The 15,909-nt window shown below is 49.0% G+C and overlaps 1 protein-coding gene across 1 annotated transcript in view; it reads right to left on the reverse strand.

The window, feature by feature from the left end:
* EPAS1 (endothelial PAS domain protein 1) overlaps positions 1 to 11,243 on the reverse strand; it is an 89,069-nt gene extending 77,826 nt beyond the window's left edge. The window contains exon 1 of the mRNA XM_027113201.1: positions 10,692 to 11,243. Coding sequence (XP_026969002.1) covers positions 10,692 to 10,717 — 26 coding nt within the window. The 5' untranslated portion in view covers positions 10,718 to 11,243. The remainder of the gene's footprint in view (positions 1 to 10,691) is intronic.
* Positions 11,244 to 15,909: the final 4,666 nt, after the last annotated feature.

A 15,909-nucleotide genomic window follows, 5' to 3' on the forward strand; every position in this document is an offset into this window, starting at 1 on the left:
TGGCGCAGTGGTTGGGAGTCCGCCTGCCGATGCAGGTGACGCGGGTTCGTGCCCCGGTCCGGGAAGATCCCACATGCCACGGAGCGGCTGGGCCCGTGAGCCATGGCCGCTGAGCCTGCGTGTCCGGAGCCTGTGCTCCGCAACGGGAGAGGCCACAACAGTGAGAGGCCCGCGTGCCGCAAAAAAAAGAAAACAAATAAAGGGCTCAAATCTACATGAAAAAGAAAAGGAGAGCCCAAGAGCCAGGCTTTGCAAGTGAACCAAGAGACATTAAGCAACTGTATGATTTTTTTTTAATTAAGCATGATTTTGGGGACTCAAAATATGCACGGTGTTTACAAGGCACATCAGAAAATTAGACATCCTTGCCCTTGAGCAACATGTAATGTTGCTGGAAAGACAAGAACACATGAAATGTCATTAGATAACAAGGAAATATAATCAGGCGGGCTCTCGCGTAAGTCGCCAAGAGCTAGAAAGGAGTGGAGGGGGAGGTGCTGGTGTGGGAACTACTGCAGAAGGTTCTGTAGGACCTGGGGGACTCGGGCTCGTGCTAGGAAAGCGGGAGATACTGGAGTACAAAGAGAAGTCAGGAGAGCATCCTAGATGGAGGGACTGGGCTGAGGGAGCAGAGGTGGGAAGGAGACCTGTGACGTGGAGTGAACCAGCCCTTGCGGCAGAGCGAGGAGACTGGCACATCTGGGGTTCAGGAAGCACACTGGGTGACGTTGAACGGGGTGAGAGGGCTGGAGTGGGGTCCCTTATTGTCAATGAGATGAATTCCCACAGCTGTGTAGGCTGCCCTTGGGAAGAAAGCCTGACCAAGGATCCATGTCCTCATTCAGGTTTTGAATGTGTCTAGCTAATCCTTGGAGATCTTCAAGAGAAACACTCAAATCCACGAAAGGAACCCCTTCCCCACCCTGAAGACTCACTGTGCTCCAAGGACATGACAACCCTGCCTAAAATAGGGGCAGTATCAGCGCCATGCAAACCTGTTCTGAGAGGCTAGGAGAGCTATTTTAGCAGCCAGGCTGCCTCCCAGCCAGTCCGATAGCAGGGAAATGCATGGGGGTGCTAATTTCCAGAGAATATCAGAAAGCACCAGAAAGTGGGACAGCCACACAGTGGACCAGCATTTCCCCCTGACTTCCTGACCACCCCAAAGAACCTCACCAAATGGGAGGGGCTGTGTCAGCTGCGCCAGGACATGCAGAGCGAAGGCAAGGAAGCCAAAAAATTGCGAAGGGGCTGTGGCTCCCATGCCCCACTACCACTAATTCCCCTAGAGCCCTGGTACAGGAGAAAAGACAGACTCCTGTGGCATGGCGATATAGTTACCTTTAGAGAAGCTCCCTTGTCACCAGCAAAATGTGACCTTCATACTTTTCTTATCTTAATATCTGGATAAACATTTGTCGTGCAATCACACAAATAAAGGTTCTAAGGGTGAAACGTGGTGTGCCCAGTAACACCACGCAGCTCTGAACCCGGGCACCAGAAAGTCCTTTTGGCTCTGGAGATGACTTCTCTCTCTCTTTACCCTGGGCACCAAAATTAGCTTCATCAACCTCAGCCAGTGCTGGAGTGAAGGCTGCCATGCTAAAATAGTATCTGAGAACTCTTGGAAACACGGGGGAGAAACACAAGGTTACGGTGGTTTACAAACACTGAAGAAAGCAATTTCACTGGAGTGCTTCTTAAACCAAATAGAGAGGGAAGGAGCATTATTGGGGTTTAGCCTGGAATCTTCACAGAGTGCATGATATTCTTCTAGCTCCCTGAATTCTCCACATGGCATACTTTATATACCGTGATATACTCAATTAAACATGAGTATTTTCATTCAGAAAAACAGTGTAGAAGTTATATGTTCATCAAAGAGTGGCTATCAAATGATCTGTGTTTTACTTGCACGGTCCTATTATTTCTAGAACACTCTGTAGAAACATCACAGAGTCCCAGTTCCCCATATATTTGACCGTCCAGAATTGATTTTTTAAATTTTGTTTTGAAGTTCTGAAGAATGGGCCCTCAAACAGCTCCTCACAGGCACAATTTTCTGCTGTTTCCACGTGGAATTCATAAACAGAGACAGCAGCTGATTTTGTGTGCACACAAAAAGCCATTCTTCCCTGCAACTGTGTATGACGTATTTTCCAGGACAATCTTTCTCAATACTCCAAAGTGCTTCAGCAACAGGAAGCTGTAAAGGTAGGAAGGAGGCCTGTAGATATTTGCTGTAATTACTCATTAGTAATGAGAGTAGTTAGCATTGAAGTTTGAGTCACCCCCTTCGTGCTCATGCTCCTTCCTTAGCTTATAACAGGTGCTCAAGAGGACACCTGGGTCCAGTTGTAGCTTTCACTGCAGGTGACATGGTTTGCTTCTTTTCACAGCTCAATTTCTCAAACATAAAATTAGGATAATGTGTTACCCTTCCTTCCCCCTGCCCTCTACCCAGAGGCAGTCAGGACAAATCTTATGCAAAGTGGTAACAATATGAAAAATTTGTATCAAGGGTAAAGTATACGTATTTGTTAATATAAATACAGCATCAAGAGACAGAGAGAGAGAGAGAGAACTGTACGACTAGATACCCAGCACAGTGATTTAAATGATTATTACCAAAAAAAAAAAAATCATACACTTTAACCAATGTATTTTTGAAGGATTTATAAAATGCTTCTGAACACAGATTGAGGCCATGTGTCCCCTTATTCATAGTGAGCCACTGACTCCCCACACTCATAGGTCAAAAGCAGGGAGACTCAGACTGAAAATGAGACCAAAAGAGTCAACTAAAGCTGTTACAGAATTGATGAACTTCTAAAAAGACTATCATATCAGCTGTACCCCCAGCACCTGTGGGCAGCCAATATCGCAATGGGGGTTAGTTAACCTCCAACATTACAAGTGTGAGTACAGAAAATGGAGTCATTTTCCCACTCGTGTGCTTTATTATACAGCTTCATCCAATAAAATCACTCATCTGTTATGACTCCTAGCACTAACCTCTCAGGTTTGAATTTTTTATTCGAAGGTACCATGGATATGGGATGCAGAAAGTCACTGGAGGAATATAAGAAGAGATTTCTAACAATCCACTTCCTTGGCTTTGTAAAATTGGGAAAACGCCAGATGGGGGCATGGCAAATCAATATATATTTTTTAATGGGGTAATTTTCCTTACTGACAAACCACCTTTGCTGAAATATCTTTCCACATGAGAAAAGGACCTGCTTCCCAGAGTCATTATCTCACATAGAAGTTACTTGTAACTTTAAAACTAAAGAATTTTTCCAAGTGAAGGGGGGAAAATGTGCCTCCTGGGAACACGTAAAGGCTCTGATGGTCATGTCATATTATAAGTTTGCTGATGTACAACTGGCTCCTGGAAACAGTCTAAGGAGGTCAAGCAAACTGGTACTCTTGAGAATACAGGAGAAAACAAGACCACTTAGAGGTAGATAACATTCTGGTCTATTCCACACACCTGTCTTCTTGGCTCCAGAGAGCTCACAGGGCCCCGTCACTCTTCTTGATCTCACACTTGCAGATCAGTTCTGTGGCTTTCCATAGCGGGACCAGACCATTGGTGACAAACTGCACCAACCTCTACTTGAAAATCACAGATACTGGCACGCCATGCATGGCCACCACACACACAGTGATATGCAATTGCCAATATGGCTTGCTTCTCTCTCTCTGTTATGATATGTTCATGCAATTGTGTTCTACAGCACTGGGAAAACTCAACAAGCCCTTTGAGGTTCACAGTGCAGAGGCCAGTGGTGTGATGGCTGTGAAAGCTTGGGGCTCATCAGAGAAGGGCTCTATAAAAACGCACCATACTATTATTGCAATGATCATAGCTATTCTTCATTTTCCCGTCCATTCTCTCCTTCCTGTGCTCACAATTTCAAAAGATCAAAAGGGCCAGAGGCAGTCTTATGCAACTTGATTTGGAGATGGCTCTCCAGAAGCCACGGAGGAAGAGCTTCCAACAGGTTCTTCGGCACAATGGAGTCTGAAGGTTACAGGAATTACTTAAGTCTTGCCACCTGTTAAGAGTGGGCGGTGGAAAGCTTTGAACTTCTTGGGGGTAGTAGAGAACCATCTCCTGACAGAGTGGAGGAAAACCCATGAAAAATTAGAGTTTCCAGGGCTTCCAAGTCTACCGTTCATATCTTCAATCCCTGTCTGCGTGTGAGGTTCCATACAAGTGATGAATCGCAAAAGAGAAAAGTAATTATAATAATTGTAAATACAAGAGCAAAAGCAGTTATCATTTATAGAGTACTTTCCATGGGTTGGGCATGGTACTAGATACTTTATAGATATCTTAGGTAAGGTAAGGCAGCGTGGATCACTAGTTAAGAGTACTGGCTCTGGGGAAATCAGCTTGGTGCTTTGTGTCCACCTAGAGGGGTGGGATAGGGAGGGTGTGAGGGAGACGCAAGAGGGAGGGGATATGGGGATATATGTATACGCATAGCTGATTCACTTCGTTATACAGCAGAAACTAACACAACAATGTAAAGCAATTATACTCCAATAAAGATGTTAAAAAATAAATAAATAAAAGTTTAAAAAACATACTAACAACAACAACAAAAAGAGTACAGGCTCTGGAGGCATTCTGCCCCATTCGAATCCCAGCTCCACCCATACTACCTATTTGACCTTTGGCAATTCACCTTTCTATACTTTGGCTTTCCCATCAGTGAAATGGGGATAATAACAGGGCTTATCTCACGGGTTGTTATGAGGATTAAAAGAGTTCACCCATGGAAAGCTCTGAGGACAGTGCTTACACAAATAAGACTAAGTGTTTGAGTTTTTTGTTTCGTCCTATTGCAGATATAAGGACACACACATTCCTAGTACCTAAAAAGACCTCCAATAACTGTTTGAAGATGATAGAAAACATGAGGATAATATTTCATGGCCATTTTAAGAAGCAGTAACGAAATGAACCACACCATACATATATACAATGGAATATTACTCAGTCATTAAAAAGGAACAAAAGTGTGCAATTTGCAGAGACATGGATGGACCCAGAGGCTGTCATACACAGTGAAGTAAGTCAGAAGAAAAAAATGAATATCGTATAATATCGCTTATATGTGAAATCTAGAAAGATGATACAGATGAACTTATTTGCAAAGCAGAAGTAGAGACACACACATAGAGAATGGATGTATAGATACTGGGGGAGAGGGTGGAGGAAGGGAGGGGTGGGATGAACTGGGAGATTGAGATTGACATATATACACTACTATGTATAAAACAGGTAACTAATGAGAACCTACTGTACAGCACAGGGAACTCTACTCAATGCTCTGTGATGACCTAAATGGGAAGGAAATCCAAAAAAGAGGGGATATATGTATAGCCGATTCACTTTGCTGTACAGCAGAAGCTAACACAACATTGTACAGCAACTGTACTCCAATAAAAATTTTTAAAAATTACTAAAAAGAATGAACCACACCAGAACTAAGCCTGTGCAGGGCACTCAGTTCCCCTTCCTCCCATTACTGAGGGTAGACATGTGGGTGGACAGACAGGTGGGTACAGGTAAGGTTAAGCTGCACTACAGAATCTTTACTAGATGTACACACCAACCTCCTCCCCCATCTCCAAGACAGGGAGAGACACTGGCAGTGAAACGTAGGAGCCCTCTGAGACCTGAACAGTAAGATCCTAAAAGGTAAGGCACTCACCAAATCAGACGTCCAAGAGCAAGGGCTTGCCTTCTCCAGATCACAGAACTTTTGAAAGCCTATTAGAGCTAAACTGACTCCCCTTGGAGAAAAATATGCTTTTATCCATAACACCAGCAGCCAATTTCAGAGGCTCCTGGACCACCCCTCTGAATCCCATTCACAAAGCCCAGATTAAGAAACTCCCTCTCCCTTCTTGGTCTTCCTAGAATCATAGCTATCTCCACAATTATCCTCAGTGGGACCAGAATCTCTATCCCTAGCCTCCCTCCGTGCCCCTCACCAAAGCAAGTGTACAAAGAAGAGTAAACATTCAACTCTGGGGGCTCTTCTGTCTATGGTGTCAGAGAACACCACAGGGATACCCTTGAACCCCCCCCCCCACTTTTCATTACTCTCATTACCCTCAACACTGACTCCCTCTGTTTGACCTCCCTCAGAGCCAGTCTTCATGCTGGTGATCTAGGCCTACCCTGTGTGATTCCAGGGAAAACCAGGAACCCATTCTCCCACTCCCCAACACACAATACTTTTCAATAATTGTCTGTGCTTAAATGTATAGTTATTGACTGAAATGCTATTAAGATCTTCTTGGACTTCCCTGGTGGCGCAGTGGTTGAGAGTCCACCTGCCGATGCGGTGGACGCAGGTTCGTGCCCTCGTCCGGGAAGATCCCACGTGTCGCGGAGCGGCTGGGCTGGTGAGCCATGGCTGCTGAGCCTGCGCGTCCGGAGCCTGTGCTCCGCAACAGGAGAGGCCACAACAGTGAGAGGCCCGCGTACCGCAAAAAAAAGATCTTTAGCTTCAAAAGATTTGATTTCAACAGAAAAGTGACAGGTAAGCTGCCAGCTACTGTATTTTTAGTTAAGCTTCCTTGTGTGTCCTTCCCCTCCCCACAAACAAACTAAGCAACTTGAAGACCAGGACCACATTCCCTTATTTCTTAATATCTCTTTAGCATTTTATCCAAAGACGGAGTAGGTGTTCAATACACATTTGTTGTCTTTATTGGTTTACATCGTGAATAGCAGAGCTGGTTTTCATCACGAAACTAGACATTGGTACTGGGGAGGGTGGGGGTAAAGGGTACTGGGGACCCTGAGAGCAAACACTGCTAACTTTACAATATTGGCAAAAGCCCTACCTGCTATGAACTATCAATGATGGTCAGTACCAAATACAATAGGGAAGATTCATTAGGCTAAAATGAAAACACATGTTGGTATGGGACAGAACTGAGGAAAATACAAAAAAATAAGCCAATACCACTGGAGAGATTTCCGGAGAAGTAGAAAAGCCTAAATCTTGAGATAATTAATGACAGCAAATATTTTCAAATGTATTGGGCTGAAATCCTGGAGCACTAAGAATTATCTAATTGGTTCCTTCTATTTGTAAACATTTTACAGAATAGATTCCTAGAAAGTTGAGGATCACCCTACACACACACACACACACACACACACACACACACACACACACACACAAAGAGAGAGACACAGACTGACTTACATTCAAAGTGAATTAAACAGTTTTGTTCTCATGGTTTTCACTCCTAGTGAAAATGCCAACTTATTCAATACAGGAATCAATCTATCAATAGTAGCTGCTTGAATGTCTCTGCTGACAGGTAGTTCTCTGCCTCATAAAGCAATTTGCTCCACTGGAGAATAGTCCCTGCATAAAATAATTGTAAGCTTCCCATCAGCAATGCTGAAAAAAACCTGTAGTCATAGCATTCTTTTGAACTTAATGAAAGCTGTGTGAATTAAATTTTATTCACCTGAACCTATAACGTGTTACATCAATTCCTTATCACACCTGCATTCTGGTAATGCAATTGGAAAGAGACATCAAACGTTGAAGGAATGTTTATAGTATATTTAAATTGAGGAAAACTGTCCAGCAATATTTTTGCCTTCCGAATAGAAAAAAAGGTGGGCTTTGATTTTATTTTAGCAGAGGAACCACTACATCCAGTTGGCAGGGGGAGACAGAGATAGAAAACTTCTGATCTGCTACCCCTGATCTTCCTCCCACCGAAGGCCCCACACTAAGCAATTGAAGCTTTCTGGAAAGCAGCTCTGAGCTGGGTCTGGCTTTGGGAATGGACTTTGATCCCTGATTATCCAAAGATCCAACTTATATTTACCCAAACCACTCTCCAATCCCCATGTACCTAAGAACTTCCAGACTATTTTCTCTTCCAGGGAAGGGGCTCAGAAATTGTTTTTATCAGGAAGTGAGTAGCCCAGACACTTTCTAGCTCTTCACAGAACAAGGAACCCTGATTAATGAGACCTTCACTTCACTCCTGACAGATGAGTGCAGAAAGTGAGTGAGTGCAGCACCCTTAGCAAGCTTGTTTCTGGCCATCTCTGATGTCACTAGGAATGCCCACCACGGCTAAAAGAGCACACTCTGAAACCCAGTCGGCCAGCCAACGTTTAGAAAGCAAACTCTTTTTTATTAAACATTAACATCTCCATCGATGCATGAACTTTCTCGAACAAAATAATCCTGTCAACTTCTTGCAAGACTGTTGTTAGAAGGAACATTGCTAATGTTCCATGAATCTGGAATTTTGGGGAAGAAATGGCTCTGCGGAACCAGAAGAATCACATCTTAAGAACCTATACACAGAATCCTAATCTGAAAGCCCCCATAGCAGGTGTCACACCGAACTTGTGAGGCACTCTGGCAAAGCTAAGGACCGCCACTTACGTGACACACCAACTTTCAATGCATTGGTTCACATATTTGAATTTCACCTTGGTCCTGCAAGGAGCATGCCCCCAGCAAACAGAGCCAGACTAGAAAAGTAAATACGTCTCAAAACAATTAGCCCAACATGAATTGGACAACCTTTCTTAGGACTCCGGTTGGTGAGGGACACACTGTTTGCCCTGCCAGTCTGCGACATAAAACCAAAGGCAAGGCGCAGAAAGTAGACACGCGGGGCCACCGCTTCTAGCCTCCTAGGCATCTCACAGGCAATCCCCACAGTGGTTCTTAAACCTGCCGCTCTAGTGAATAATTCGCAGTCTGATTACCCAACTTTTTCCTGCTCCGATTCTGGCTCCCTCTATCTCTAACGAAAGAGGCACTACAGCCAGGTATGTCGAAATAGTTCTGCCCCTACTCCCAAGTTTCTTGCGACGATTAACATACATAATAGCACAGGACCCGCGCAAAGCCGCGCGGGAGAAGCTGACACTTCACACATCTGTCAAGATTACCATCAGGCCTCACCTCCGCGATTGCAACATTCACCGATAGGCATCACCCTTGTAAAATGTACAATAAGTTCCTTCGCCGGCTCCAGAGCCCAGCGCGCGCAGAGGAGCTGACTATAATTTTGTCTTCTGATCGTTCAATCATTATTATTGGCAGGCTATACTGGCTTAACAAAATGCGTTGGAATCTTCAAGTCCCTTCCCTGCTTCGCTGCCCTTCAAAGACACAGGACTCCTGGGCTGCTCCGAGGCCCCCGGGGGCGAGCGACGGCTGCAGTCTCAGAGCCCAGAACGGCCAGGGCAAGGCTCCCTCAGCCGTCTCAAGCCTGGGGGCGCCACCGTGACGCGGGAGGGGAGCCGCGGCCGCAACCCGGGAGCCGGGCTCAATCCCCTCCCCCCAGCGATCCGGGAGCGAAGGGCCCGGGCGCTCGGCCAGAACGGGCTCGATTCGCTCCTGTTTATCAAATCCTTATCGGTGCCCCGAGGTGGGAACCGCCGCTTTCGACCAGAGGATACACGGTTTCTGGCTCCGGTCCCACAGTGGAAGTCGGAGCAAGAGTAAATCGACCCAAGCACTGAGCTCTTCGGGCTCCCCGGCTCGAGGCCGGTCACCCCCGCCCATCGCGGCTGGGTCCCCATCCCCGAACCACCGCACAGCCTTCCAGCAGCTGATCTCCCGCGGCTCAGGCCCTTCAGCCGGCCGCGCGTTCGATTACAGTTCTCCGCACACCAGCCCCGCCAGCCGCCGTCGAATACGGGGCTGAAAGCTCCAGCCCGCGGGGCAGCACGAATGGAGGTTGGGAGGAGAGGGGGGGTCAGGCGGCTAGCCACGCACGACTGCGGGAGGCAAGGCGGTTCCCACGTCTGCACGCCACGCCGTGCGCTCTCACCCTCGCCGAGAGAGGGCAGTGAGGTTGCCTCTCCGCTAGTGCCGAGAGGCTGGCGAGGGCAGGCGGGCAGATCGTGGCTGCCCTTCTCTGTCCTCTTGGGAGAGAGACACCGGGACCTGCCGGGAGCGCCCGGTGTCGCCATCCCCTCCCCACACACCAAGACACCTGCCTCCGCGAGGCAGCCCGGCCCACTACCCACTCTCCCGCCGAGGCAAGGTGCGGGATCAGGAAAGGGGCTTCTCCCATCTTCCGTGGGGTCTGGAACCCTGGAGTGGGGCCCTTTGCTGCGTTCTGGCCGCTCTGCCGGGGCCCTTACCAGCGCCGCGCTCCGCCTCCGGCCCCTCGCCAGTCTGGGGAGCAGCACGGGCAGAGCTCGTTTGGAAGAACCCCAAGGGTCCCGAGGAAAAGAGAGGAGTGAGTGCTGCCCCTCATGCGAGCCGTGAGAAAGTCGAAAGTTGACCTGAGCCGAGTCAACCAAGAAACATTTCAACATGCTGGCCGCGGGGGGTTGGTGCGGGGGTGGGTTTGGGGGGATGGATTTTGGAAGGTACCCCGGGAGCACCTCCGACCTCTAGGGCCATCTCCCTCGGCCTCTTGGCTTCGCTGCCCGCGCTGATTCCCGACTCCTTCGGGCCACAGAACTCTCAACCGCGAAACCGCAGCCGCGCGTCCCCAGACGGGGCACCTGCCCTCCCCTGCCAAACTTTCAAAATCTATCCCCCGGCCTCAAAGACCGCTCCACGCTCCTCTCCCAGCGGTTCGCGGTCGCGCCGGTCCCGCGAAGCCCCGCCACTCCCACCCCCACCCTGAACCAGCTCCGGACGCCCGTTTACCTTTTTTTCTCCTTGTCAGCTGTCATTGTCGCGGGGGCCCTTTGAGACGCCGAGCACCTGAGCTCCAGGGCCGGTGCGGGCTGCCGCCGCTACCTTCGCTGTGGCCCTAGCCCACTCCCGGAGGCCCGCGCCCGTGTTAAAGGTCCCGAGTGCTCGCAGGTCCCGAGCGCCCGCACAGCCAGGTGGAAGTTTGCGGGCGGCTGGCTAGGTGCGGGGGAGGGGGGTGGAGAAAGGTGACGGGGAGGAACCTGCACGCGGAGGCGGGGTCGGGGAAAGGAGTGGGAGGAGGCTGTCACACGCAAAAGAAGGGCAGCGAGAAGGGGGCCGAGGTTCCCTTTTCCTTCGAAAAGGAGTCAGGAGTCACTCTTCTGGGTTTTCAAAAAAGAAGAAGTGGCTCAAACGACGGGAGTTGGCAGAGTCCGGGGCCGGGAGGACGCGGAGGCTGAGATGACCATACAGTCTCAGGACACTGCCGAGGATTGTACGGCCGCCTCAGGAAAGCTGGGGCGGGAGGCGACGGGCGCCGGAGCTGTGCGGCGGACCGCTCGCGAATGTCGGGCTCGCGGGGCCGCCAGCCCACTTTAAAAACTCCGGCGGCCCGCGGGGGGGGGGGGGGGGGGGCGGGCGCGAGGGGCGCGGGCGCAGCGGGCGGGGGCGGGCTCGCGCTAGAGGGCCCCGCCCCGCCCCGCCCGCGCCGCGCGCCCGGGCAGCCCACGGCGTCCCGGCCAATAGGGAAGCGCGGCCGCAGCCTCTGCCCTGACCCCGGCCCGCCCCACTGCCCCCGCGCTCCGCTCGGCTGCGGCCCGCCCGCCCCGCTTCCGCCCTCTGCGGTTCCAGAAGTTGTTTATGAGGTCTGCGGGGTGGCGGGGAGCTAGGAGGGATTCCGCACTGGGGAGGCGCACCTTAAGTGGGGCTAGGCGGCAGCGAGGAGTCGGTCTCCGGGAGTGCTGCAGGAGCGGGAGTGCTCCCGTGCGCTGGCGTCCTCCCACCTCTGCCCTGGGATCAGGGCACAACCGCGAGCGCCGAGGGTCCCGCGCTTCGCAGAGCCGCTCGGCGGTGCCGCGCTCCCGCGTCCTTCGCCCCGCTGCGTGTCCCCATGGGCCCGGTGACGGTAATTCCGAGGGCCCCAGCGCTGCGCTCTCGGCCTGGGCGATGAGCTTTTTTTTTCCGGCAGAACGCAGCTGGCTTTGCCGTCCGAAAAGAGAGAGGCTGGGAGACCGAGCCTCTGCGCCTTTGGGTCCGCGGGAAACAGTGCAGTGAAATTGAGCTAGTGCTGTCTCTGCTCTTCTCTTCCTTCAGCTGGCACGTCGGTTGCTTGCGGGGTTGTGCTGAGAGCTAGCGGGGATGCGGGAGAGGAGGTCCTTCGAGCGGTCTGGTTTGCCGCATCCCGCTCCCAACACCTGGCCACCACCGTGCGGGTCCGGGCCGGTTCAGAATTGGAGAAGGCAGTCTGGCTTTACAATGTGATCTTGGGATAAAAGTTGACAGCGTGTCCTCAAATCGCAGAATTTCAGGGCTGCCCAGTGTATTTCTACGGTCCGATTGAAGCCCTGTTAAGGGACTGCAGGTGCTGGGTGTGGGGAGATCGTAGAGATCCAGGGGCAGGCCGTTAGCCCAGGGATTTTTCCAGCTGCTAATCTTTAAGCGCTGTCATGGACCCGCGCCCGCTAGGGAGCCTCTGCTCTGACCTTCGCTGAGCTGCTCTCCCAAGAATCTCACCCTATTCCCTACCTACATGGCACCGATCCAGCAGGGATATTTCTGGAAGGGACCGGGGGCTCTTAATCTTTGAAGCTCATTTGAGAAGGTCCCTGCAGGCTTCACAGGTATGAGTTGAAGAGAAGAGAAAGCATGGGTGGCACCCTGAGACGCTAAGCCTTGCTGTTCCTTTTCCCCCCTTAGTTTCCCCACATTTTATATAAAAATAATCTGCATAATGAACCTTCAGGACTGTTATACTAAGTGAAATAAGCCAGTCACAAAAACACAAACACCGTGTGATTCCATTCTTGAAGTTTCTAAACTAGTCAGATTCATAGAAAACAAAACTAGAAGAGGGTGAGGTGAGGGATTCGTGTTTAATAGGCACAGAGTTTGTGTTCTGCAAGATGAGAAAGTTCTAGACAATGAACAATGTGAACATATTTAATACTGAACTGTACACTTAAAATGGTCAAGGTGGTAAATTTATGCTTTTTTTAACCATAATACAAAAATAAATGTCAAGAAAAAGTAATACACATAAGAAGAATTTTTTTGGTATAAGTCTGTGTCACCACCGAAATACAAAATAAACGTGTTTTTCCCTTGCATCCTGTAAGAGGGGTGGAGATATTTTTCAGGAGTTTTTGGAAGCCATTGGAAAGCAGAATAAGGATAGGCGAAAAAAGCAGCGGAGAACTGAGGAACCAGGCACATTTTCTCATTTTCCTAGGGTGGCTGAGTACTGTGCACACAGACTTTGAAACCAAATATCAGGCCTAACAGTTAAGAAATTCAAACAAAAATTGCAAATCCCTCTAGGGAACCATTTCTTGGTGCTGGTGGGTTTCAGGAATGAGTTGATTTTGTATCGGGCTTCTCCAGCCAGCCAATCCTAATGGACACATTTACTTGTCTTAACGCAGAATTCAAATTTGTGAGACACAGTTCTCTCTTAATTAGCAATAAGCTTACTCACCTCCCTTGGGACTGGAGTGGGAGAAGAAACAGGTGCTTTGATGGCTTTCAGGTGCCGAAAACCATGCACTGCCAGAGCAAGGAGAAACCTCTGAGTCCTCAGCTGTGCTTGCCAGTCACAAAGCAACACCTCCAAACCAAAGAGAACATTTCAGCAAGGTTGAGCTTATGAAATTAACTTCTTAGGTGTTAAAAAAAAAAGTGGCAAGGTAAAGTGTCAGTCAAGAACACATCAACCCTATTAACATAGATCCTTCTCATGGCCAGCCTACCCATGTTTCTAATTGGGACTTTTGCCCTCTAAGCGAAAGGTCCCAAGCTAAACTAAACAACCACGCAGATTTTGTGGAAATCCCAGTGAGTAACTTTGAAGAATCTGGGATTTTGGCAGTGAGAGGTTCGCTAAAAGCCTATATAATTCTCGGAAGGATTGGAGCCAGCAGAGCTGAGGGGCCCAATGACCTCTTAAGATTTCTTCTAGAATTCAGTTCAACAACCTTTGCAGGAAGGAGCTAAGAGTGTAACCCAGATGCAGGCTTGTGGCTAGAGCGTCCCATTTTACTTTTTAAAGCCCATGGAGAACCAAAGGAGAAAAGCTTTAAAAGACGATGGCAGGGAGAGATGGATCCCAGGATTTAGTGTCTCTAGAGACCTTGATGTTTTGGCCACAGAGGGCAGCAGAGGGCACTGCTAGGCAAAGCACCCAAGCTGCTTAAAATGGGAGCAAACTGCCCATCTCCCAGCAAATCTTCCTACCTTCTCCCAACTATAGACCGAACTGCTTGGTGACAAAGGCTGTGGCAGCAGGGAAACACCCATCTTGTTTTAACAAGGAACAAGACTGGGTCTGTAGCTTCTTCTCCTCTATAGAGCACACCCCTAGGAGGATGGGATAGACACAATGAGTTAAGTTACAAACTTGATAGATAGCAGGCACCTGGGATGCAGTGTGCAGATGGAAGAAATAAGACCTCAGTAATCCGTTAAAGTAACAGTATGGTCCAGGATGTGGTTGGAAATTATGTTGGAATGGTAGGATCTCCCAGGAGAAGAGATATTGGAAGGCTGGGCTATTTCTTTAGTATTTTACAACTTTCAGTGCATTATCATAGATCAGGGCTGAAACTCAGGTGAGGCAAGAGAGGCTCTCAGAGTCATGCAAGACCCCGCACTAGTCTTGGTGCTACCAGGTATGTTATCTCAAGGATTACCCATCTGGCCCTCATCTGGCCAATTAGTTGTTTGGGGGCTGGGAGAGCCTGCAGGCTTGGGAGCAGAGATGGGAGGAAGGGCAATCACAGAGGCCATGGCTCTTTCTCTGTTGAAATAACACTTGAAATAACAAGTAACACTTGCATGTTACTCCCTCCAAACAAACCAACTCTTTTTTTTTTTTTTTTTGTGGTACGCAGGCCTCTCACCATTGTGGCCTCTCCCGTTGCGGAGCACAGGCTCCGGACGCGCAGGCTCAGCGGCCATGGCTCACAGGCCTAGCCGCTCCGCGGCATGTGGGATCTTTTCGGACCGGGGCACGAACCCGTGTCCCCTGCATCGGCAGGAGGACTCTCAACCACTGCGCCACCAGGGAAGCCCCAAACCAACTCTTAAGTTGTGACTTTACAAAAATCTATCCTCACACTTCCCGTCACTGAACTCCAGCACCAGAAAACCATACCCTACCCCTCCCGTGTCTGGCTTCAGGCCAAAGCTATGGGATAGTTCACACAGACATATGCCATATCTAACATTAAATGTTGTGACTTTTGACACCCCCAATCCAGAATCTGTCATCTTTCAAAAAGAGTTCTGTGGTTTTTATGGAGGAAAGGGTCAAGCTTTTTTTCCTACTTGTATTCCTAAGTGCTTATTGATAAGAAGGATCCAGTTTTAAAGAACCACAGATTCCCCAACGTCTCAAGTCTGGATAATCAATGACTTAGAGACTAATGGCTTCCATTTCTAGGTCTAGGGATGAGGTTTTTGCCCATGAAAGGTCCTGTCTGTCTATCATGCTGTCCTTAAACTAGTAGCAAAGGAGTCATTGGTCCATGGCTACCGTGTATCCTGCTTCAGGGCATCAAGCTGGTGGAAGAGGAAGAGCCAGTGGCTCCCTTCCCTCCAGGAGCAGACAGTCTATTTGTGCACACCCTGCATTTCCAGATAATGAGACACACGTTTACTCACTTTTCAAGGCTTCTGAAATCAATAAGAATCTTTTAATGTAGTAACGATTCCCGTTTTCTCCCCAGAACTATTTTTAAATTGATATATACAATTTATATATTCTTAAATTTTTTTTTAATACAAGAATTGAGAGAAAAATCATAGAGGCTGAACAATAAGTGCTGTAAGAATTTGGTGATGGAGGGTGGGAGGGTGGAGAGACCGAGTGAAAAAGTCGAAAAAGCTAGAGTCGCAGCCATGGAAGCAGCTAGGGCCCAGAGAAGCCCCACCTAGGCTGGCCCATCTGCCAGGCTGGTGGGTGCCATTGCCAGGGTGGTAAACTCACACACACGTGGGAGGAATAGCCGATAGAAAG

This window comes from Aethalodelphis obliquidens, unplaced genomic scaffold (assembly GCF_003676395.1).
Source record: "Aethalodelphis obliquidens isolate GAN/ISIS:26980383/991018 unplaced genomic scaffold, ASM367639v1 scaffold12, whole genome shotgun sequence".
Lineage (NCBI taxonomy): Eukaryota > Metazoa > Chordata > Mammalia > Artiodactyla > Delphinidae > Aethalodelphis > Aethalodelphis obliquidens.